General features: G+C 36.7%; 2 protein-coding genes across 2 annotated transcripts; both read right to left on the bottom strand.

Annotated features, from left to right (window-relative positions):
* Nucleotides 1-354: 354 nt before the first annotated feature.
* Nucleotides 355-1976, bottom strand: LOC122303170 (embryo-specific protein ATS3B). Its single transcript, XM_043114804.1, has 3 exons — nt 1703-1976; nt 1431-1538; nt 355-860 (listed from the first exon to the last, which is right to left on the bottom strand). The coding sequence occupies exons 1-3, from the start codon at nt 1820-1822 to the stop codon at nt 537-539; spliced, it is 552 nt and encodes a 183-aa protein (XP_042970738.1). The 5' UTR covers nt 1823-1976; the 3' UTR covers nt 355-536.
* Nucleotides 1977-22525: 20549 nt separating this feature from the next.
* Nucleotides 22526-24641, bottom strand: LOC122303169 (xyloglucan galactosyltransferase XLT2). The gene has a single exon (XM_043114803.1). The coding sequence runs from the start codon at nt 24465-24467 to the stop codon at nt 22992-22994; it is 1476 nt and encodes a 491-aa protein (XP_042970737.1). The 5' UTR covers nt 24468-24641; the 3' UTR covers nt 22526-22991.
* Between the last annotated feature and the right edge of the window lie 1778 nt (nt 24642-26419).

The raw sequence follows: 26419 nt of genomic DNA, 5'->3' as shown, positions 1-26419 counted from the left end.
GTCCTACATATTTCCTTTAAAAAAAATAATGGAGTCCACCATAAAAGTTATTTTTTCATGTGTATCCAAAATTTAACCATTTTTTTCAAAATGAGTGCAGTGACAAAATCTTGTATATTCTAAGCCTGTAAATATAAGAAAATGTAATGATCTATTATTTCAAAGGAAAGGGAACAGGTTCACAATTCCATAACTACACTTCAATGATTTAATTTCAATTTCTTATTTATAAAAAAAATTGTAAATATTATTTATCATAATTTTATATACTGTTTTCTAAGTTTGCAACAGAATAAAAAGAAAGGGGAAAAAGCAAAAGTACAACTATGGGAGAAGACAAAGGAACCAGTGATATTTGGCTGTATGCTAATCAATCCAACAAGGAAAATGCTGGTTTATATCATTTAAAATTCACATGCTGTCTTCTGGAATTCCTAATCATTGCCATCGATGTCAATGAAGAAATATAACAGGTTACACACTTTTTACCCAGGAATACGCAATAAGAGATGTAAAAGAAAATTGTAGATAAACACTCACATCAGAGCACCAACAGTAAGCCCTAGTACAACATACATGAACCATTTCCGACCAGAATGGCGACCCGAGGAAGACGCACTCTGACACAGATTAAATCCATACCAGATATCACTTGGGATAAAGACATCATAGTAAAACGTAACAGCTCTGCTGTTATAGCCATAGATTTTCACACTCTTAGGTTTCCAACCATCTGGTCCCGTACGATACAGATACAGATAACAGATCTGGTAGGCACAAGGTCCGTTTATCTGATATGTATCCGTTGAACACCGTTCAAATGCCCTCGACGATGGATCGTCCAGCCTCGGTGCATAAATCTGATATCAGAGTTTTATAGGACTTTAGTACAAAAAAAAACACCCATTTCTTGTTCTTCAGCTTCAGTGACACATTAAAAATTTCTTACAGTTTTCGTATTTGAACCCATCTTCAATTATTCTGTGGAAGGAACTAAAGAATGACACATCAACTATTTTTTTTGGGAGATCTACGGTTGAACTATAGACACGTCCCCAGATATTTATGAACTACGGACAATTGGTGTTATGGGGTAGAATTCAAGAAAATTAACATCAAATTCAGTCCCATTATTCACAATCTAATCTCCTTTCTCTTTCATAGTTTCATTGCCTCCCAAAACTGGAGTCCTATGATTTTTGGGTATTAAACAAAAATATAATCCACAGTTTATCTAATGGAGAAATTCTATGTCAATACCTCAATAAAAACCTGATCATCCAGATAAATCCTACTTACCCAATATCAAAGTTTTCAATTTCAAACAATGGGGTTCATCTAAATTTGAGAAATTAGATTGAAACGTAATTTGGGAAATTCGTAGACGTGAAAAAAGAACCTGAAAAAGAAGAGGAGAAAAGAGAACGAACCTGATTGCCATAAGCGTCGCCAAAAGAGATACTGATCTGATCTCGGGTGTACCTTGTTGAGGAACAGCTTGTTGTTATAACAGCCGTGTAAGAACAGCTCGCCGCACTCTTTCGGAATCAAAAGAGGAACAGAAAAACTTTTAATTCGAAGAGATGTAGAAAGCCCAAAAATAGAAAAAAAAAAAAAAAAACGAACAGCCGAAGTGTCGAACGAAAATAGAAAAGATAAAAGAAAAAAAAAGAAAAAAGATGTTTGGGATGAAACAATAAACCTGGATATAGCTGATATTGAAGGATTCTGCCGCAGCTTGGGGCTGTAGCCTGGAAGATTTGGCTTCTGAGAGGATAAAGATGAAGGCAAACGGGAGCAGAAAAAGTAGAGGTTTGTTCATTTTTCCTCTTTCTTTCCTTCAAAATGGAACTTGGCAGAGAATTGGGACGGAAAGAATCAACAAGCAACGTTAGCGTAGCCACCTATGTCGATGTCACATGGGCAGAATGTGAATACTGAATACAGTGAATACGATGTGTTTGTCTTCTAAGTTCTGGCCAATAGTATTGAAGAAGAAGCGTATTTTTATAATTTTCCACCCACGACTTACCCAACAAATAATGGATAATAATACACTACCAACTTATTTATAATTTATAAATAATTTTAAATATAATAATATTTTTATATTATATTCATCAAATTATCAATAAAGTCAAAATAAAATTTAAAACAATATTATTTTTTTACATAATTATATACAAATTGTAAATAAAAAATAAGTTTATCATTTTTCATAAATAATAATAAATATATATACACACATACAGGGTTGTTCATTCAGATTCCGACTCAGGAACCCGAGTATACCCAAACCGGAATCCGGATTTGAAATCCGGGCCTGAACCCGGATCAGGTTATCCCGGGTCATATCCAGGTTGGAACCCGAATAAATCCGGGTTTTCTAAAAACTAGATTCCAAGTTTCAGATTGAACCCGTTTTTTTTTTCAGCTTTAAAAACATTATTATTATTTTTAATAAAAACCTATATTATGTTAAAGATTTTTTAAGAAAAATCAATGTTGAAAAGCATAATTCTCTTTATGTAAAAGCCTATATTTATTATAGAAATTTTTAAAAATATGTTGAAAATCATACTTTTTTTAAAAGCCTATATTTTGTGAAAATTTTTCTAAGAGGTAATGTTAAAAAGCATAATATTGTCCAGAATAATAAAATATATAAAAATTAAAAATTAAAATGCATGCAATCCACTATATATTACATTACATTACAAAATATAAAATTATAATATATGAGTTACATATCAATAACATAGTCTTCCATGTAATTTTATCACACCAAATAAAACTTCAAGTATATTTGCTGTAGCCACCCAAACAGAAGATAACCGCCAAATTCCTAGTATATTCTCTGCAGCCACCCAAACTGAAGAGTAAGATATATTTCAACAGAGAAAAACACAAACCATGGAAAGGAACACTAAGAGCATTATCTCTGAAATTCCTATCCCATTTTTTGCCCCTTTCATTATGATGATGATCTTGAGTTTTGAATGTAAAAATTTAAAATTTCTCTATCCAAAATCTCAACCCGGTGATAAGGAAATCATTTCCCAATCAATGCTAATCAATGTAGAAAAACCAATAACATGGATGTCCACAGCACTAACTGTTTAACACTAAGGAAAAGCCACATTCCACATAATAGGTAAACAAACACCCCACATATATAGTATGTTGGCTAAAAGTAATTGATAAAACCACATAAATTAAGTTATTGGTGCTGAAACCATATACTTTAACCCGTTGTACAATCCACAAAGACAGTTAACAAAAAGCTAGAACTTCCTACGTTTCCTTGCACAGAATGAACAACCATATGTCATCCATGTACCTGCAATATCCCAGAAAACTTGGATTATTGTAATCCAACTAAAAACTAAGCCCCATACCCCCTAAAAAAAATGATCCCATTGAGATATAATCGACCTTATATGCCATTGAGATATATGGTGCAACAACAGGATGTAAAAACGAACAAAAATGAATGAACTATTTATGGATAAACTAAATGCCCATAAACAATCAGTAGGATGTAATCAGGAACACTAAATAAATGAACCCTCTATATACATCATTAAGAAATTATATCAAAACGAACAAAAATGAAAATTCCAATTTTTGGCAAACAGAGTCCTAAAATACTAAAATGAAGTTTCGGAAAGTACTAAAATAGTGAATGCAGTTGTGAAAAATGCTATCAATGCCCATGCTCGTGCCCTAAAAAATTGAACAAACTTCTAAACAAAAATCAGATGAATAATATAACTTCTAAATAGAACAGGGCACTCTTGTACATGGGCATAAAACAAAGAAATGAAAACAAAATAGACCCAAATCAACAAAGTAAAAAAAGGAAAAAAAAAAAACCCTAAAAAAACTGCTACAGATCTGAACTTGATAGATGCTAGCACAGATCTAACCCTAAAAAACCCATAAAAAAAAGGATACACGCAGATCTGAACATCTCGAGCAAGAGAAATCACTAACGGTAACAGATAACAGGTATCAAACAACAAACAAAATCACTAACAGTAACAGGTAGCAAACAACAAACAAAATTACTAACGGCATGATCTACACGAACCTCGTTTTTAAAGGAAAGAGACCGAGAAACCGACAACACCATGCTCACCCAAACCCACAAACATAAAATCCATTGACCCAAGAAACCGAGAAGGAGATGGAGCGATGGAGAGTGATGCTGAAGACGACGACACAAGCGACGAAGATTCGGATAGCTTAGGAAGCTAGGGTTTCGGCGAGAGAGAGAGAGAGAGAGAGAGAGAGAGAGAGAGAGAGAGAGAGAGAGAGAGAGAGAGAGAGAGAGAGAGAGAGAGAGAGAGAGAGAGAGAGAGAGAGAGAGAGAGAGAGAGAGAGAGAGAGAGAGAGAGAGAGAGAGAGAGAGAGAGAGAGAGTAGTAGGGTTTTGAATGGATTTTTTCAAAAAATCCGGGTACTAGGTTTAAAACCCAGAACCGGGTATTAAAACCGGTTACCCGGCTCTGGTTTATACGGATTTAAAAAAGCGGATTTCGGCCTGGATTTGATCCGGGCCGAAACCCATAACCGAAAATCCGGTTTTCGGGTTTCCGGTCTGGGCCGGATGGATGAACAGTCCTACACACATATATACTTTGCCGCCAATCCTTACTGCTTCATTTGACCGCTTAATGAATTTTTTTTTCTTTTACTTAATGATTAAATAAGTAAGTTTTAATATATTGATATATTTTTTTATATTTTTTAAACATATTTAAAAATGATAAAAAAATGTGAATAAAAAAATTGGATAAAAAAAAGCACTACTGTTACACTACTGCAAACCGCTGCGGCACTGATGTGAACCTCAATCGACTCGCTTTGAGACCCAACAACAATATTGGAAAAACAAACCCAAGAACGCCAAACTCAAGTCTATGGATGGAGAATTTAGACCTGTTGAGAACTCGTTTCAAGAACCTAGATTATATCAAAATCTAGACCCGTTGAAATCCCGTCTCAAGAACCCAAATTACGAGGAGGAACGCCACAAAGGTTGTGATTTACCTTTGATAAGTTCAAGAGTTCAATTAAGAACAAGAGGAGAAAACTCACTCACAATTAAAATTCGAAATAAAATAATGTCTGCCTTGAAATGGCTGATTACATCCTTTAAATACCCTCCTCAAAACATGATAAAACCCTAGACTAAAATTTGAGACCCTTTCTCTCAAAAATGCCCTTTGTGAACAGTAGCCGCGTGTACTGTAGCGTGAACAGTGTCATGCTACAGTACTTCTAAACCCTAGTTCAACTAAGTAAGACATATGTGGGTTAAGCATCTTCAAGCCCACTTATTCAAAACTAATAATAAAAATCCTTTAAACAAATTGAAAGCCTTAATATCTAAAGGCCATATTTCTAAGTCAAGTCTTCCATAGCTTGGATCAAGTGGATCAAAGCTGGTTCTTCTTCTTTCAAGCCCATCTTGAGTGTTGGGCTCTTGCTGGCTTCTTCCCAAGTGGTTTGTACTAATCCTTGCATTGCTTCCTTGATCTTCTTGGCTCTCGATCTTGTAATTGGCCCATCTGGAACTTGCAAATGATCTTTAAGAGTAGGCCTGCCTTGGTTCCCATCATTCCCCCTCTCCTCAAAAGGATTCGACCTCGAATCTTCACCTACGTCAAAAGGAGAAAGATCAGAAACATTGAAGGCAGCAGACACATTATACTCACCTGGGAGATCCACTTTATAGGCATTGTCATTAATTTTCTCAAGGATTTGGAAAGGTCCATCTCCTCGAGGATGCAACTTAGTCCTCCGATGAGCTGGGAATCTTTCTTTGCGCATGTGAACCCAAACCCAATCTCCAGGTTCAAAGATGACACGCCTTCGCCCTTTATTGGCTTGGGAAGCAACTCTTTCATTCTTTTGCGCAATTTGAAGCCGTACCCTCTCATGGAGTGACTTCACCAACTCCGCCTTCTTTTGTCCATCCAAGCTACTCCTGCCATCAACCGGTAAAGGCATCAAATCTAAAGGGGTAAGCGGATTGAATCCATAAACAATTTCAAAAGGAGAATATGAAGTAGTAGTATGCATGGTCCTATTATATGCAAACTCTATGAATGGCAAACAATCCTCCCAAGTTTTTAAATTCTTATGAACAACAGTGCGTAAAAGCTGAGTTAAGGTCCTATTAACTACTTCAGTTTGACCATCAGTCTGCGGATGACAAGTAGTGGAAAATAAGAGCTTGGTACCCAATTTCCCCCACAACACCTTCCAAAAGTAGCTAAGGAATTTAACATCCCTATCAGAAACAATACTCCTGGGAACACCATGGAGTCGCACTATCTCCCTAAAAAACAAGTCAGCTATGTTTGTGGCATCATCTGTTTTATGGCATGGAATGAAATGTGCCATTTTACTAAATCTATCCACAACCACAAAAATAGAATCTCTACCCCTTTTGGTCCTAGGTAGCCCCAAAACAAAGTCCATAGATATGTCGACCCATGGTTCACTAGGAACGGGTAAGGGTGTATACAACCCATGTGGCAACACTTTAGATTTGGCCTTCCTACATGTAATGCACCTGCCACAAATGCGAGTGACATCTCTCTTCATCTTAGGCCAAAAGAAATGTTCATGCAAAATATCCAAAGTCTTCTTGACACCAAAGTGTCTCATTAATCCACCACCATGTGCCTCACGCACTAGTAATTCACGCATAGAACAACCTGGCACACAAAGTTTGTTTTCTTTAAATAAGTAACCCTCATGCTTGTAAAACTTACCAAATGCCACCTTATCACATGCCACGTACACATTAGAGAAGTCAGCGTCATCGGCATATAGGTCTTTCACATATTCAAACCCAAGCATCTTAGCACTCATAGAAGTAAGAAGTACATACCTTCGAGATAAAGCATCAGCAACAATGTTCTCCTTACCTTGCTTGTAACATATGACATATGGAAATGTCTCAATGTATTCCATCCAACGAGCATGCCTTTTATTCAACTTACCTTGACCCTTGAGATGCTTTAATGATTCATGATCGGTGTGGATCACAAATTCCCTAGGCCATAGGTAGTGCTGCCAAGTCTCCAATGCACGAACAAGAGCATAAAGCTCTTTGTCATAAGTAGGGTACTTGAGTGAGGCCCCACTTAACTTTTCACTGAAGAAAGCTATGGGCCGCCTATCCTGCATCAAAACAGCTCCAATCCCTATACCTGAGGCATCACATTCAATCTCAAAAGCTTTGTTAAAATCAGGTAATGCTAGCACAGGTGCAGAGCACAACCTTTCTTTAATGGTGGCAAAAGCATTCTCTTGACTACCCCCCCAATGAAACCCAACATTCTTTTTAATGACTTCAGTGAGTGGTGCAGCAATGGTGCTAAAATCTTTAACAAAACGCCGATAAAAACTAGCTAAACCATGAAAGCTTCTTACCTCAGTGATACTCTTTGGCGTTGGCCACTCCTTGATGGCCTTGACTTTCTCTTCATCCACCTCAATACCCTTTGTACTAACAACATATCCAAGAAAAACAACTCTTTCCATGCAAAAGGTACATTTCTTGAAATTAGCATACAACTTTTCACATCTCAACACATCAAACACATATCTCAAATGCTCAATATGCTCATTTAAGTCCTTGCTGTACACTAGGATATCATCAAAATACACAACCACAAACTTGCCAATGAATGCACGTAGGACATGGTTCATCAATCTCATGAAAGTACTGGGCGCATTTGTAAGTCCAAATGGCATAACTAACCATTCATAAAGGCCATACTTAGTCTTAAAAGCAGTTTTCCATTCATCACCCTCTTTCATTCTAATTTGATGGTACCCACTTTTAAGATCACTTTTACTAAAAATACAAGAGCCATGCAATTCATCAAGCATATCATCTAATCTAGGAATGGGATGCCGATACTTTACCGTAATATTGTTGACCGCCCTGCAATCAACACACATTCTCCACGTCCCATCCTTCTTTGGCACTAATAGCACTGGTACTGCACATGGGCTCATGCTCTCCCTCACATACCCCTTGCTCATCAAGTCCTCAACTTGCCTCTGAAGTTCCTTTGTCTCCTCTGGATTACTCCTATAGGCTGGTCGGTTTGGAATAGCAGCTCCAGGTACAAAATCAATCTGATGCTCAATGCCTCTAATGGGTGGCAACTCATTAGGCATCTCCTTTGGGAATACATCATCAAACTTCTGCAACAAGGAAATAGCCAAACTAGGAAGAGACTGGTGAGTGTCATCAAGAGTAAGATAAGACTCTTTATAGACAAGAAAAATCATAGGGCGATCTACGAAGAAAGCCCTCTTAACCTCACTCTCTCTGGCATAGAAACTCACTTTTGTCTTTCCTTTTCTCTCTGCAGACTCTCTTTCTTTTTTCTCTCGTGGCTCTACTCTTTTTTCTCTACTCTCAGCCACATCTCTACTTTCTTTTTCACTCTTTTTGTTGTGCTCATTTTCACTATCACTCTTTCTTTTCTGCTCAATCTCTTTTTCACTCATTCTTTTTTGATCACTCTCATTTTCACTCTTTCTTTTTTGATCACTCGCATTTTCACTCTTTCTTTTCTGAGCAACCTCACTTTTCAGTTTCAATTGGTCTTCATAGACCTGGCTTGGAGTTAAAGGAGCAAGCTTGATTGTTTTACCCTCCTTTACAAAGCTGTACATGTTTTTGAACCCATCATGTGTCACCCTCCTATCATATTGCCACGGCCTCCCCAACAAAATATGGCCAGCATGCATAGGCACAACATCACAAAGCACCTCATCCTGATACCTTCCAATTGAAAAAGGAACTAACACTTGTTTATCCACCCTAACTTCCCCACAATCATTCAACCACTGCAATTTGTATGGTCTAGAGTGTTTTAAGGTTGGTAAATTCAATTTATCAACCAAAGTAGTGCTAGCCACATTAGTACAACTCCCTCCATCAATAATCATACTACATACTTTGCTGTTGACGTGACATCTAGTATAGAAAATGTTCTCTCTCTGTTGCTCGGCATCATCCACCTTAATGTGTGTGTTGAGAGCACGCCTAGCAACAAGAGACTCACTCACAGCATATATCACTCCTTCGTCATCACTAGCATCAACCAACTCGGGCACTCCATCACGATCATCCTCACTCTCAGTCATCACCTCCCCATTGTCACGCATAATCATCACTCGCCTATTTGGACATTGAGAAGCAATGTGCCCTGAACCCAAACACTTAAAACATTTAATATCTCTATTCCTTGAAGGTTGAGATTCTGCCTTGGCTTTGCTGCTAGGTCCCTCATCTTTGCCCTTAGGTGGTTCGATCTTTCTCTTTACTTCAGCAGGATCATTCCTATCCCACTTTGATTTCCAAGTAGTGCTAGGAACCGGAGTGTACCTTGCTGTCCCTTTTCTCTTTAATTGCCTCTCCACCTTCAGAGCCATGTGCACCATGTCCTCTATTTCCACATAATGTTGCAATTCAACCACATTGGCTATATCTCTATTCAAACCACTCAAAAATCTAGTCATGGTGGCCTCCCGGTCCTCCTCTACATTAGCCCGAATCATAGCCACCTCCATCTCCTTATGGTAATCCTCCACACTCCTAGACCCCTGTGTAAGATTTTGGAGCTTTTGATAAAGGTCCCTATAGTAGTGACTAGGTACAAATCTCCGCCTCATGAGAGCTTTCAACTCTCCCCATGTCTCTATAGGCCTCTCATGATTCCTCCTCCTAGTGGTCACTAATTGATCCCACCAAATAATAGCATAATCAGTGAATTCAATTACTGCCAACTTTACTTTCTTCTCCTCAGAGTAATTATGACAATCAAATACCAAATCTATTTTTTTCTCCCACTCTAGATAAACCTCTGGGTCAGTTCTACCTTGGAAAGATGGTATTGTCATTTTGATGCTCCCCAAGTCTCTATCGACACCATCCCGACCCCCTAGGTTCCCCTCAAATCCTCTTTCACGCCTAACTCCTCTATGTCTACCCAACCCAATTTCAGATGTTAGGTCTTCCTCATCCTCATCATCTCCTTCATTCTCATATGCATTTTCAACCCTAGGCTCACGCCGCCTCCGATTTCTCCCACCTTGCAAATTTCTAATCTCTGCTTGTTGTTGATTCATCCTATCCTCCATTTGTCCCAATAGCATGTTCATCCGCTCAAACTGTTGTTGCATGGCTTGCAACACAAATGAGTTATCTGCTATCCCCTTGGGTGATGAGCCACTGCGGTGAGACATTGTAATGTGCAGCAAAAAGAAAATGTTAGCAGAAAAAAAAAGGACCTCACACGCTCCCTTACGTGTTTACACTCAAATGATGGCACTCCACTCGTGTTTCACTCTGAATTGGCTTTTTTTTTTCGATAATAATCTCACACTCTCTTGCCTTTTACCTCTAGTTTTCCCACTCAAGTTCTTTGAGAACTAACTGAACTCAATCAAGACAAAGCAACCTTGTTTAATCCCAACTAGCAATTAGATCCAAGAAACAAGAACAAGAGAAACACGGAAGGAAAGAAACGACACGAGAATCACGGAAATTATACGAATGGAAGAGTGACTGTAACACAAGATACCAACTATAATGAAGGATGCACAACCCCTATGATGAAAGGCTCAAGAAAAAAAAATTTGGATGTTTCTACACCTCTTTTTTTTTTTTTTTTTTTTTGGACGATTTTTTTTTTTTTTCTTTTCTTTTCTTTTCTCAACAATTCATCCACAAACAGAAATATTCAATTGGGATAATCAAACAATTGAATTCAAACGCATACAAATTGACAAGGAAATAGAAGGAAATCAATGAAACCCAAGAAATTTCAAACCCTAGATGGTGCAAATTTTGGCAGCCCTAGGAAAAACGAATTTTTGTGCTTTTTTTTTTTTTTGGGCAATTCTAGAACATTGAAGCCCTAGAATAAACAATACAATAAATAAAAAGATAGAATCAGACCTGATTGGAAACCTTGCTCTGAATACCAAATGATGTGAACCTTAATCGACTCGCTTTGAGACCCAACAACAATATTGGAAAAACAAACCCAAGAACGCCAAACTCAAGTCTATGGATGGAGAATTTAGACCTGTTGAGAACTCGTTTCAAGAACCTAGATTATATCAAAATCTAGACCCGTTGAAATCCCGTCTCAAGAACCCAAATTACGAGGAGGAACGCCACAAAGGTTGTGATTTACCTTTGATAAGTTCAAGAGTTCAATTAAGAACAAGAGGAGAAAACTCACTCACAATTAAAATTCGAAATAAAATAATGTCTGCCTTGAAATGGCTGATTACATCCTTTAAATACCCTCCCCAAAACATGATAAAACCCTAGACTAAAATTTGAGACCCTTTCTCTCAAAAATGCCCTTTGTGAACAGTAGCCGCGTGTACTGTAGCGTGAACAGTGTCATGCTACAGTACTTCTAAACCCTAGTTCAACTAAGTAAGACATATGTGGGTTAAGCATCCTCAAGCCCACTTATTCAAAACTAATAATAAAAATCCTTTAAACAAATTGAAAGCCTTAATATCTAAAGGCCATATTTCTAAGTCAAGTCTTCCATAGCTTGGATCAAGTGGATCAAAGCTGGTTCTTCTTCTTTCAAGCCCATCTTGAGTGTTGGGCTCTTGCTGGCTTCTTCCCAAGTGGTTTGTACTAATCCTTGCATTGCTTCCTTGATCTTCTTGGCTCTCGATCTTGTAATTGGCACATCTGGAACTTGCAAAGGATCTTTAAGAGTAGGCCTGCCTTGGTTCCCATCATTCACTAGCTTTACTTATATGTATACTAGTAGTAGAGCAACGTCCAAGATCGTTTGCCTAGTTTAGATTTTTAAAAAAAGAAAAATGATTAATAAATTATCTAACAAATATCTTTAGATAATAATATATTAGTAAAGTATAATAATTAAATGTTTTGCTAGATTAGAAAACAAAAAAGTAGTTCAAAATACTCCATAGTTTAATACAAATTTTGTAAATTGTATTAAACTAAAGAGTATTTTAAGTCGTGGCAAGATTAACAAAAAAGATTAGTTTAAAATGCTGGTCGGCTGGTTTGTGGCAAACCATGCAATGCATGACACCTCTTTATGATCAACGTGTAATTAAGTCGTGGAAGATGTATATATATTGTGATCAAATAACATGTCACAAGCACATATTAATTTGAACATTACATACCTAGAATTTTTTTTTTTTTAATCATGTTATGTCCCTTACATTTCATCTATCATAATGGAGATATCTTAGCAAGAGCATAAATCATACTTATATTTCAAATCAGGGTTAATTATTAGCTTATACTTTTGAATTTAGATCATAATATTAGCTAGATTATCATTGTATTACAAAAAAGGTTAATAGTTTGTGAGTTTAATTTGTAAACAATACTTCGATAATTTTGGCAGTTAATTTTTGAGATCTTCTCAATGAAATTTATGCACTATTCTTCTCAAGGCGGGTGTGGAGAGCGTAGGGTTGTAAGCAGAACAACTGTTATGTATATCTCCAACTGTATGGCCGCCATCTATGGTAGCCCAAACTTTGCAGATATCATTTCTCCTTGCTCAATTGACCGAAGGGTACCTTGCAAATTCAATATGCAGTCAGAAAGGCTATGTAATATTCAATATAAATTCATGGATGAGATAAGTTCAATTCTAGAAATTTTTTCTATGATTTTGATAACCATTGGGCACTAGGTTATGAACTTTGAGTCACATTAAGCTCTGAAATTGAATCAAAACTTGCAAATGAAACTCAAAAAAATCACCAAAAAAGAAAAAACAAAATCAAAGTGATAGAAGTTCTCATTCAAGTACATCAAAAGTTTTAAGAGCTTTACAATTACTTTTAGTTGTTGTTAGTTAATAATAGTTTATAGGAATTAAAATCCAAATAGCAAAAACATGATATTTATACAAGTTTCAGTTTATACAATTGAATGACATAGAACAATTCTGGAAATAAACAATTCTTAAGTTGGAAATAAAAGAATATGAAGAAACCAAGTGATGGTTTTGTTTTTCACATTATGACTCAGATATTTTAATTTGATAAGTCACGTTATACACCACTTTTCATTAGAGAAAATTGGATGCAGAAAACTATTATAAGTCCTTCACAATTTCAAACAGAGGAAGCACACGTGAGAAAAATTGTTGCAAATTCAATATAAACAGCACACGTGATGGCCTAGACAGACAAATTTGGCTATTTTTCGTAATGGAATTCAAAACAAAAAGATGCATTTTGTTTCAAAGTGCATCCAAACATTCCAATAAAAGACTGACAAAAAAAATTAAAATGAAAGAGATAAATAAAAGATTGTGACAGAAAATAAAAAACATCAGGAGCACAAAATGAATTTAGAAAGTAGTGATGACACTTTTATTTTATTTTTTTCTTTTATAATGCCTTAAATTCCTGTTTAGAAAGTAGTCATAAAAATGATTCTCATGTCAAATATATTGAGACAACAAATGTTGCCTTTCTTCCATTTATACAGTACAGAAGATTAGAGACTTACTGATCCACTTGAACGATCACCAAGCGTGCTCATATAAAATGTTCCTATGAGCTGCTACATGTCACACTTTCCAAGCATGCCCTTTCTTTGAGACATTGACCATTAGACGTATAGCACTACAGTCTACTATTATATAATTATAGCTCTAGTCATTAAGCAATGTCATGCTAGCATTCTATTTTCTTTGACACCAAAAGTGGCAAAATTTGCATTCCATAAACTTTATGACGTTTTATTTAACTACACTTCTCACCAATCAAATAGAATGTAACAAAAGTCGCAAAGAATAAAAATAAATGAACCCACATTTTTCATTCTATTTCCCATAACTGTATTTCACCAAACCCTAACCAATCACAGATTATGCTGCTCTTACTTTCTAACATGAACCACCTGACCCGATACAACAAAAATAATCAAAGCCTCCTATTTTTGGTATAGCATTCAGTTAGTTTGTTAGCAAATGTGTATATATCATGGCCTCCTTGTATCGTGCATAGTAGTGAATACAATATACTTTCCAAAACTTCATGCTTCACGCCCTATGCTTTCTTCTCCTTTCTATTCTCTAGAATCTTATATGGTATCACAGAGCCAGAGAGCAACTATTCATGGAGGATTCACTAGAAAGTTCTGCTGATTCTTCCTCAAACCATTATGCTAAACACTCAGTCCACACAAACCTTGATTCAAACACCTTTCATGCAACCAATATGACCCAATACCTAAATCTCAATGACCCCAATAACCCCTTTCGATTAGACACATTAACGCATCTCTTGGATAGGGTATTTAATTGTCCTCTGTTAAGTTTCAGATGAAATCAAGATCATGAACTCGAGATAAGAGAAAAACTTGAAACTGAGATTTGTATTGACTGAATCAATTATTACAAAATGAAACTCTGTTTATATAAGTACAAGAAGGAAGTAAAAATGACTAACTAACTAACTAACTAACTCTTCTTCCTCTTTTAATTTAACACGTGCTGCTGCTGCTTTAGACTTCAATTCCATTTGTTCAATCTTGGATGCTATACTCCAACACCCCCCTCAAGATGAACATGGATATTAATGAGGTTCATCTTGCGTAATGTGTGATGAAATAGTAGAGAACCAAGGGGTTTTGTCAATATGTCTGCCAGCTGCAATCTTGAAGGAATATGAAATAGCTTGATGACTTTTTGCTGCAATTTTTCTCTGATAAGGTGACAATCTATTTCTATGTGCTTTGTCCTCTCATGCTGAACAGGATTTGTTGCTATGGATAAGGCTGCCTTGCTGTTTGTATAGAGCATTGTTGATTGAGAGTGATTAATTCCCAAATCTTGCAAGGCATAAAGAAGCCATTAAATCTCACAGGTGGTTGATGCAATGGCCCGATATTCTGCCTCTGCAAATGACCTGCTTATTGTTGCCTATTTCTTGCTTTTCCATGAAACCAGTGAGTTGCTTAGAAAAATAGCAAACCCTGTGACACTTTTTCGAGTGTCAATGCACCCTGCCCAGTCACTGTTTGAAAAGGCTTTCAATTGCAAATCTGATGATGAGGAAAAAAATAATCCATGTCCTGGTGTTGCTTTCAAATATCTAAGAACTCTAGTGGCTGCCTGATAATGACTAATTGCTGGCTTGGAAAGGAACTGACTTAAAACTTGAACTGAATAGGCAAGGTCAGGTCTGGTGAGAGTTAAATGCAACAATCGTCCAATCATTCTTCTGTAAGCTGATGGATCATCATACAAGACAGAATCTGTTTCAGTGAGCTTAAGATTGGATTCCATTGGGAATGCAGCAGGCTTGGCAGCAAGTATCCCAGTATCTTGAAGTATATCAAGAGCATATTTCCTTTGGCATATTGAGATTCCATTCTTGGACCTTGCCACTTCCAAGCCAAGGAAATATTTGAGTTCTCCCACGTCTTTAATTGTGAACTGGTGATGTAAGAAATCTTTGAGTAGTTGTATTTCAATCAAACTGTCACTAGCCAATAAGACATCATCCACATAGACCAGTATAGCTAGGAAGGATGATTCAGATTTCTTGATGAACAAAGAAGAATCTGAATTACCTTGGACAAAACCATATTGAAGCAAGGCCTTGGACAATTTTTCAAACCATTGTCTACTAGCTTGTTTTAAGCCATAAAGACTCTTGAGAAGTTTGCAAACTTTGTTTTCTCCATTTTGAGCCATACCAGGAGGTAATTCCATATAAACCTCCTCATATAAGTCACCATGTAAAAAAACATTATTTACATCTAGTTGGTGAAGATGCCAATTTTTAATGGCAGCTATGGCTAGGATTAATCGAATGGAAGTAACCTTTGCTACTGGAGAAAAAGTGTCAAAAAAATCCAATCCCTCTTGTTGATTGTAGCCTTTAGCAACCAATCTAGCCTTGTGTCTCTCTATAGTGCCATCTGCTTTATATTTAATTCGAAAGACCCACTTGCAGCCTATGGTCTGTTTATGTTTAGGAAGAATAACAATTTCCCAAGTCTTATTTAACTCTAAGGCATTTATTTCTTTTTGCATAGCAGCTTGCCATTCAGGTATTTGGACAGCTTGTTTAAAGGTTTTGGGTTCTTGGGAGGTAGAAATTGATACTAGGAATGCTTTATGAGATGAAGACAGTCTAGTTGTGGATATAAAATCAGAGATGGGGTAGAAAATACCTTTGTTAGGAGAACAAACAGCATGAGGAGATGAAGAATTTGCTTGTACAACATTTTGGATAGAACCACAAAAATAATCCTGCAAGTATATAGGTGTTTGTTTCATTCTTGAAGATTTTCTGAGTTGCTGAGAGTGATCAATATTGTGAGAATGTTGACCACTAGAGGATTCAGTATTCAGAGTTGATTCAATATTGAGAGTTGATTCAGTATTCAGCATAGGATTTTGACTATTTGGTTCAGTCAGTGTTTCTGTGCTTGGCATTTGTTCAATTGGTGGATTTGATGCATTGGAAAATGGATTTGAGGGAGTATAAGTAAAAAGGGAAGAAAAATTTGAAACAGAAGTATTTGGTGGAAATAGAAATGAATGAGCCTCGCAATTTGATGGTAAGGCTTTAAAAGGAAAATGGCTTTCATGGAATATGACATTCCTTGAAATGAATATTCTGTTTGTGTTTAGATCTAGCAATTTGTATCCTTTGATATCAGAGGGATATCCTAAGAATAAGCATTTTAAAGCTCTTGAATCAAATTTATGCCTGTGATTTGAAAGAGTTGATGCAAAGCAAAGACATCCGAATACTTTTAAATGGGAAAGATTAGGAGCTTTATTGAAGAGCATTTCAAAAAGTGTTTTATTTCTAAGGAGAGGAGTAGGGATTCTATTTATGATGTGTGCTGCTGTCAACACACAATCACTCCAAAAGGTTAGAGGGAGGTTTGCTTGGAACATTAAAGCTCGAGCAGTGTTTAGTAGGTGTTGATGCTTCCTCTCCACAACACCATTTTGTTGTAGAGTTTTTACACAGTTCTTTTGATGTAATATGCCTTTATCATGATAGAATTAAGGAATAAGAAATTCAGACCCATTGTCTGACCTGAGAGTTTTGACAAAAACACTAAATTTTGTTTCTACCATTGTACATAATATTTTTAAGATAGAAGGAACTTCAGACTTGGCTTTGAGCATATATACCCAAACACATCGTGTATAATCATCAACTATTGTAAGGAAAAATCTGAAGCCAGAATAAGATACAACACCAAAGGGGCCCCAGATGTCACAATGTATCAAATCAAAAATTTTATTTGAATGTGTTTAAGAAACAGGGAAAGAAAGCTTTCTTTGCTTTGCAAAATGACATGTGTCACAAACATTATTCGAATCAAGAGATATAGAAGGTTCCAATTGTCTAAGAAAAGGTAATCTAGAGATAGAAACATGTCCTAATCTGTTATGCCAGATATCTAAATATTGTTGGGTAATAGCTGAAGCAAATGGTAGAGAATGAAACTTATTCTTGGTGCAGGTAGTAACTTGTTTGAAGTGGTAAAGTCCATGTTTTTCATGAGCAATCCCAATCATCCTCTTTGCTGATTGGTCCTGTAAAAGGCAATGAGAGTTAAAGAAAGAAACAAAGATATTAGTGTCTTTGGTTAGTTTTGAGATAGAAAGCAAGTTGAAAGAAAAGCTAGGAACACATAACACATTATTTAAAGATAATGTGTCAGACAGGCAAATGGTGCCAATGTAGTTGGCAGAAACTGATTGGCCATTAGGTAGGTTAATGAGAGTATTAATAGGCTTAGGTGTAAAAGCATATAGAAGAGGTGAACAGATCATATGATCTGTTGCACCAGTGTCTAATATCCATAAAATTTCATGTTCTTGGATTGAAGAAACAGAAAAACAAGAAGAGTTTAGAAGGTTACCAGAGAAATGAGAAGTGGCAAGATTCACAGCTAGTGTGGGATTTGTTTGAGGAGGTGGAGGATTTGAATTAGCAAGTGCTAAAAGTTTGTTAAATTCCTCATGAGTTAAAGAAAACTTCTGGTTCTCATTACTGTTGGTAATGTAGACCTCTTCATTGGAAATAGCTGCATTTACATTAGGTGAATATCGCTTGCCTTTGGGTCCAGTTCAACCAAGGGGATATCCATTCAACTGGAAACATTTCTCCACAGTGTGTCCATTGTACCCACAGTGAGTACAGTATAGAGAGGATCTCTTTGACTTGTCTTTCAAGAATTTAGGCTGGTGATTAACTTGTTTGACCAACAGAGCATGAGTTTCATGATCAACAGAATTATTCAACTGTCGCTGACTTTCCTCTTGAATCAGCAAAGAAAATACCTTTGCCATGCTTGGCAATGGAGAACAGAGAAGTAATTGACTCCTTATTGAGGCATAAGAGTCATTGAGACCAACTAAAAACTTTAAGACATAATCAGACTGTTGTCTCATAAGGAGAAAATCAAATAGGTTGCAGGTGCATGAAGCCATCTTTCCACAGCTACAAGTAGGAAAGGGTCTGTAATTGAGATATTCATCCCAAAGTGTCTTAAATGAACTGAAGTACTTAGTAATGGTTAAAGAACCTTGAGTAATGGAACTGAGAGATTTTTCAAGATGAAAAACTCTAGGACCATCACTTCTCAAATATCTGGTCTTCAATTCATTCCATAAATCGACAGCAGAGGCAACATAAAGAAGACTACTTCTTATTTCTTTCGATATGGAGTTCATGAGCCAAGAAAGTACCAGATTATTGGCTCGAAGGCAAGCAGTGTGGAGAACACGTTGATCAGCAGGAGGAGCAAGGATTGATCCATCAATAAACGCATCTTTGTTCTTGACAGTTAAGGCAATGATAATAGATCGACTCCAGGCAATGTAATTATTACCAACAAATATTTCTGAAACCAGCAACACACCAAGATTATCACTTGGATGCAAATAGTATGGACTAGAGGAGTCATCCGAAGGATTTTGACGAAGATGAGAAGAATGAACAGATACATCATCATCAGAATTCATTCTTGGAAATTTCCAAGAAATGCAAGAAAATTATGATTAGAGATTTCAAAGATTTCGGACTGAAAATGTTTGTAATCGTATCAGGAAGTGAAGTTGCGGAAGCAAGAGTATTTTCAATCTGATACCATGTTAAGTTTCAGATGAAATCAAGATCATGAACTCGAGATAAGAGAGAAACTTGAAACTGAGATTTGTATTGACTGAATCAATTATTACAAAATGAAACTCTGTTTATATAAGTATAAGAATGAAGTAAAAATGACTAACTAACTAACTCTTCTTCCTCTTTTAATTTAACACGTGCTGCTGCTGCTTTAGACTTCAATTCCATTTGTTCAATCCTCTTTTAATTTAACACGTGCTGCTGCTGCTTTAGACTTCAATTCCATTTGTTCAATCTTGGATGCTATACTCCAACATCCTCTACATTCATGCTGCAGCTCAGAGCTTATTATGACTCGGATTGGGCCCTTCTATTTTGTGAAAATAAAGCAATTTTACATATTGTTACTAACTCTATATTTAGTGAGAGGATTAAGCACGTAGAAATAGACTATTATTTGGTTAAGCAAGTGTGATAAAGACCTTGCATGTTAATAGTATTCATCAACTCAGTGATCTCCTTACCAAGCCTCTCGGTGCTACTCAACTTAATCACCTTTTGTCCAAGATGGGTGTTAATGACATTTACACTCCATCTTGAGGGAGAGTGTTAGCAATTTCAGAAGATCCTAGAAGAAGTCATAATGTAACTATTTTGAGATACATTTTCAGCACGTGTATATATTTTTCACTCAATTGCATATAACAGGCAGAGCATGTACCATTTTAGTAAGTTTAGATTATTAATACAGAACAAGAAAAGAAGTTCTCTCAATTTCACTTTCCCTTTCCTCTGCTCATTCTCTTACACAATCTTTGCTTTCTGGTTCTTGGACGTAGTAGTTGTAATGGCTGTCCAAGTTTTATCAACCTCTAGGTCCGATCGACCATTTGACGGACTCCTTTTTCTTTTGTTCTTTTGGAATGAAAATGTGGGACAAATTGTGTAGAGTTTCTGTTGTAACTTTTAAATACACTCGCTTGAATGAAATATATTGACTGAAAAGCAAAGTCCAATTCTAATAACCATCAATGTCTGTCTTAATCTTTTTTCCATTTTTATTTTTAAGCCACCATTTTCATTTCATTGACATAAAGAAGTTTACTAGCATTCAGTCTTTAGTGAGTTTGCATTATTACACTCTACACTCATTTATTCAAATTTAGTTTCGTAAATATTAGCCATAAAAATTTTGGATATAAAAAATTAAATCATAACATCCAATTATGGTATTTTTTTACAATTAGCATCACCAACCTAATTTGGTCATATGGCTTATCAATTTAAGAAATAATCTTTACCAGCCCAAACTAATAAGCACGAGCCCCAATAGAGCCCATTGTTTTCTCTTTCGTGGACCTCGTTGATATAAGGCTTCCTACGTTCCAGAGGTTTTTTTTTTTTTTTTTTTAATTGATTTCACATACATTTATCTTCAATTTATGGGTCTAATCGATCCGATTCGCTTCCGGGAAACTCATAGATTGAAAATTTTAATCTATCAATTTTTTTGAATCGGACCGATTCGGTCCATGAATATTTTTTTCATCTTTTTTTGACAAAAAAACTAATACAAAAATTAGTTAAACTAGTAAAATTAAAATTAAGTGATCTCTTTAATATTTTATAGTTAGTTAATGAATATTAAATAATTTTGGATGAAAATTATATAATTAATTTATATAATTACTATATAATATGATATAATATATAATATTTAAATATATATATACATTCATTCCGTCTCGATCTAGTCCAATTCAAATAAATCATACCCGAAGACCAACCAATAAAACAATTGGTCCAGATCGAACCATTCAGTCCATTTAATTTCTTTGGTCCGGACCGATAGTCTTACATTGAAGCACAAACTCATAAACTTTTATAATTAACAACTGCCCAAGTGTCTCGCTTCTTATCCTTGATAATTCTTTTAAATTTTATATAATTGATCGAGTATGATATAAATAATTAAATTCACTAATTTCACATCATTATGCAATATTCAAAATAAAATTATAAAACAATTTTAAGTGTGCAATTTATTTATTTTTTTTCCATTTAGCGGTTTCTAAATAAAGCATAGATTTATTCACGACCAGAATGTGAAACCTTAATATATATATATATATATATATATTATGTTAAAGCTGAATGGTGTTAAAATAAAATAAAATAAGTCCAGTCAGACAAATTTAACGTTGTATGCTGGTCCAACACATCCGTTTCTAAACTTAAGTTTCAAGTTTGTCTTTTTCTTTGGACCGGACTTATCACGTTTAAAATTGCTGTAGAGTAATATAACTATATACGAGGAAGGGCGCACGTGCAGTTGAGATTAAATATTATTAAATGGTAAATAAGACAGTAAATAAAAAAAAATTTAAACAGATTTAGAAGAGGTTATAAATTTACATAACTTAATCAAAACTAATTTCGTCATAAAAGCAGGAGCAAGAAAGAAAAATAAATATTAGACAGGTAACCATGCAAATGAACAAAGATCAAAAAGTTAGTCAGTGGACAAAGAATCAAAACAGAACAAAATATAATATTTTAGACGAAAATTCAGCGTTTACTTACTTGACACTTATTTAAGATTGATACCGGTATTACTATATTATATATAAGAGTTTTGCTACATACAAATCGCGTACTAATCTGTGTATCAATACTGATTTATTTATACTTAAAATTTAAATTAACACTATTTTTAATAAAATTTACTTTTTGACCAATCACATCATATTAATACACAGATTAATACACAATTGTACTTACAAGAATATTTTTCCTATATAGAAACCCCATTCCCTCTCATCTCATACTAAAGAAACATATACTTCTTTTTAATTCCCAAACATTTCAAGTCTCCACTCCCAAAAAACATATATTAATTATATTTTCAGAAATTCATATAATCATTTTGTACTAAAAACGTAACAGAATTCAAAATATTTAAAAATAAATAAAAAGCAGGATAGTTAAAAAAATAATGTAAAAAAGATCCCGTCCACTTTTATAATGTCAAAAAATAATGTAAAAAAGATCCACCAAGTCGACAAACCTTTACGTCAACAAGATACAAACTTGCAGAACTAGACAGTTTGCATCATATACAACTCTACCCCACCAGCATCTGATATTTTTATAAATCTACATCCATTGGAAGAAAATAGCGTAGGATGAAGGATGAAAATGAAACTTGTACCACCGTTTAAGGTTTCCCCATTGAACATGAAACCCTGTTGTATATGACAGATTCCTCAACCCAGCAAAAATGGACCAATTCCTTCTCTTTCTTTTTTGTAGAAAGATGAAAATGCTCTAAAGAGACCAATTCATAAAGTGCAAATATGATAACGCGCATCACTTATTTTCTCAATTATACATGATATTATTGAATACCTACAATGCCACATGCACGGTCCCCAAGAACAAAGGGTGCACTGCCCTAACAATATCACACCTCATCTAACCATCCGTCCCCCTACCCGTCCACCACTTTGGACCACCACTGTCTGCGTGTCTGCTGCTCATTTGGACCACTTGCTGATGGCTAGTGTTCGCAGTTCACTTCATTGCCGAAAGTCCCCCACTTTGTGCACAAAATGAAACCCAGAATTCTGAGACTGATTCCTCGATAAAAGGATCAGATAATAATGTCACTAACAATGGCAGCAATTGTATACAAATGTACCCAAAAAAAATCTTTTTAAAAAATAGCTCTAATAACTAATAAGTACTATCTGCCTCACCCATAAAAATTTTTGGCCACAATCCCTATTCGTAGTGACATAATCTCTATTATTACCACTTGAATCCCCACTCCTCTTGTTCCTTGAACCTCCGTAGCACCCCCTCAATGGCCACATCAAATGCATCCTTTACCGTCTCCAACCCCTCCTGAGGTCTTGCATACACTATTTTCGGTATATAATCGATCACTTTCTCTCTCATTTTCCTCACCTCCTCCCTGCTATACCTCTCCAGCACTTCCTTCACAGACGTCCCGTTCTTTACGGCGTTTCGGTCAATAAAGACCGAGTAACTATCCGGTTCGCCCGGTAAAAACCACTCGTACTGATAATAGGCGGTTCGCTTCCAAAAGAAAACAGGGATCGACCCGGCAACCATGCAGTCGAATAGCGATCTGCGGGTGAAGCTGTCACCCCTCGGCTGTAGACAGAAGTCGGAGCTCAAGAACGTTTCCAGGATAGCCGATGTACCGTTGGAGCAGCGAGACCCCGCGCAGTCCACGATCGTACACGCGTCCGTCCCGTTGCACTGCCTGAGCAATATCCCCCTGAAGTCGTTCCTGACGGCGCCACGTGTCGCCCCGGCGAAAGAGAATAGGCTTGTGCGGTTACGGTCGCGGACGAAGCGCTGCCATGCTGTAACGTCGGAGTCTGACCTGGGGTGGAATCCCGTGGGGTAAGGCACACCGACGTCAAAGTAGTCCCACGGGTTCCGCTCGATCAGGAGGCGCGTGATATTCCGCATCCGGCGCATGTAGATACAGCTAGAACCCCAGTCCTCGTCTTTCGACCGCCGGAAGTCCCACGAGATGCGCCCCATGGTGAGGAAGTGATCCCAGCCGTTGGATCTCTTGTAATAGGGTTTCTCCTGAACCCACTTCAACATCATCTCGCAGTGGCGATCGCGTTCCTTGGCGCTCGAATTCGACCAAAGATACTTACCCACCGCCAGTCCAGCGTAGAACGGTATGTAGAACGCCGTAGCATTTTCCGGCTCTAGGACCCGACACTTGTGCTTCAAGACCCGATTGTGGAAAATGATCTCTGACACAAACTGGTCCGTCCAGTACCACGCCGAAGCCAATTGCTTCGGCACGACCCCGACAAGCCCGGTGGCACTCCGGCCGAAGCCATCATTGACCAGCGCTTCGCAGCGAGAGTTCCACGGGTTCAAGTCATCACAATTGGCTAGAATCTCAGAGTTGAATGTTACGGGGAGATCGTACACGAATATTCGACCCGATCCACATTGATCTCGATTCGGGTCCGCGGATAAGGAATCCTGGACGTATTCGCTGGGGCGAGGGTGGGAGAGGGAGAGGGAGATAGGAAGAGACCGGAGTGTGAAGAGAAGGAGTACCTGGATGGAGAGGATGGTGAGGAGGAGCCAAATGCGTGAATGGGCATGGTGGATAGGAAGAAAAGCCGAGTTGAGCTTGTTGGCCGGTGAGTTCTTGCGGTCTAATAACTCGGGGGTTTTGGGTTTCTTGATAGTTTCGAAGGAAGCGTGACCGGAAATGGGAAGCATCAGAGAAAGAGTATGGAGGGTCTTTGACTCTTTTCCGGCAACGATGGTGTCGGAGAGTAGTGAGGATTTCTTTGAGGTGCGAGGTGGTGGAAGGGGTTGGAGTTTGGGGCATATTGGACCATTGGAGGATTTTAGAGGCTGAAGAAGAAGGTGTCGAGAGGGGAAAGGGCACGTGTGCGTTCGCGGTGGGATGGGCTGGCTACTGGCTTAGGGCAACCGACAGAGAACATAAGCTATATTTGTCAACCGACACGTGGGGGTTTTCGTTTAGAATAATGATATTCACACCAAAAATAAAAAAACCTTGTATTTACGTATGTTTGGAAGTCTGCGCGTAAAGCTCATGCTATTTTTTATTATAAATAATTTTTTATATGTATTTTTTATATATTTTATTAATGTGATTGATTAGATTAATTAAAATAATTAATTATATTAATAAAATTTATAAAAAATATATAAAAATAACTATACGTAATATTATTATTTTTTATTATAATCTTTTCAATAGCCATATCAATTAATTGGCTCCGGTAAATAATACTTTTCTTGTATAAATAATTTACTAAGATAGTTTTCGGATTCTTCATGCTGTTTCTTAATTAAATTCATCTATCCAAATATGAAAATCTAGAAATGTTATAATGTATTTTTATCATTTTTAATCAAATAAGTTGATAAAACACATTTAAAATACGATTTACTTCTATAGTTAATTTTTGAAATAATTAAAACGCATCATACTAATAGGTATGTCTTGGGGAAAAATTCTAAACATAAATTCATATATCACATACAGTACTTTTTAAAAAAATTATTTTTACTAAATATTTAGTATATGAATAATGAGTTAAAAAATTCAATTAGTTTAAGAAGAATCAACTCAATCAAAATTTAAAAAAATAAATCAATATAAAAATATTAATCATCTTCTATCGTTTTGAGTAGAGATATGCATCTGGGCCGGATTTTTTCGAGATCCGATCTGAAAATTTGGATCCGGGCAATTATCTGCCCGAATTATACCCGGGCGGTTATTATAAATCCGGACCCAATTACGGATCCGGTTTTATAACCCGGTAATCCGTAACCAGTTATACACCCGCTCATTTATTTTTTTTTCCCGAAAACAACGTCGTTTCTCTTACACTGCTCATCAAAATCCTCCATTGCTCTGTCCTCCATTCGTTCTCTCTTGCTGCTTCTTGGCTCCTCAGCTCTAATTACACCTGCGATTCAACAGCCAAGTAAATATCTCTCCACTTGGAGCCTCTCGGGGGAGTCTCGAGTCAAGTTGGGCTCCAGCGATTCGAATAAGGCCAAGTAGAACCTCAACGCATTCTTGAATCGCTGAAAGAACCCTAAGTTTAAATTGACTTCGTATTCCCCCAAAGTAATAATTTTTGGACTCAGCGAGTTGGCCAGCCGAAGAGCAATTTCGACGACAACGGGAGTTTCATCTAACAAATTGTATAGCTGAAACATGAAGTGGACTTTCCAGTGGTTTACCTAGAGCGGGGGCGGGTATGCCCGAGAAGCAAATCGTAGTGGGCTTTCCGATGGAACGTGTCGCCAGAGCTTGTAGAAGCGCTGCCCATTGAACCCCTTGAACGATGCCGAAATCTACTATGTGAATCTTGGTTGCCCTGTCTGTAGCTTCAAGGATTGTTTGGTTTGTTGTTAAATGTGCAAATTTTGAGTAAGGGCATATCGTTAAGAGATTTGTACTCGACTGGGGTGGGTGGCAAAAGGATTGGAACCCTGGCTGTTAATCGTCGGAGTCGAACTCACCACCCGCACCACCTCCAAAATCTACAAACATAAATCCAATTGATTGATGCTCCAAAACTGAGACCCTGGCTCAACAGAACCTAGGAAGAGGGGATTGACGACCAAAAAAAAAAAATGCCGGATATCCAAATTGAACCCAGTTATTCGCCCAGATTTGAAAA

This window comes from Carya illinoinensis, chromosome 3 (assembly GCF_018687715.1).
Source record: "Carya illinoinensis cultivar Pawnee chromosome 3, C.illinoinensisPawnee_v1, whole genome shotgun sequence".
In the NCBI taxonomy this organism is placed as follows: Eukaryota; Viridiplantae; Streptophyta; class Magnoliopsida; order Fagales; family Juglandaceae; genus Carya; species Carya illinoinensis.
This window is presented reverse-complemented; position numbering and strand designations above follow the sequence as displayed.

Bases quoted from the DNA above. Each gene is read 5' to 3' on its own strand.
- LOC122303170 (XM_043114804.1), bottom strand. From the start codon at position 1,822: ATGAACAAACCTCTACTTTTTCTGCTCCCGTTTGCCTTCATCTTTATC. The intron at 1,539-1,702 runs GTTTATTGTTTC...TGATTCCGAAAG, and splicing joins TCAATATCAGCTATATCCAG to AGTGCGGCGAGCTGTTCTTA. The intron at 861-1,430 runs GTTCGTTCTCTT...CTCTGATATCAG, and splicing joins GCGACGCTTATGGCAATCAG to ATTTATGCACCGAGGCTGGA.
- LOC122303169 (XM_043114803.1), bottom strand. From the start codon at position 24,467: ATGCTTCCCATTTCCGGTCACGCTTCCTTCGAAACTATCAAGAAACCC.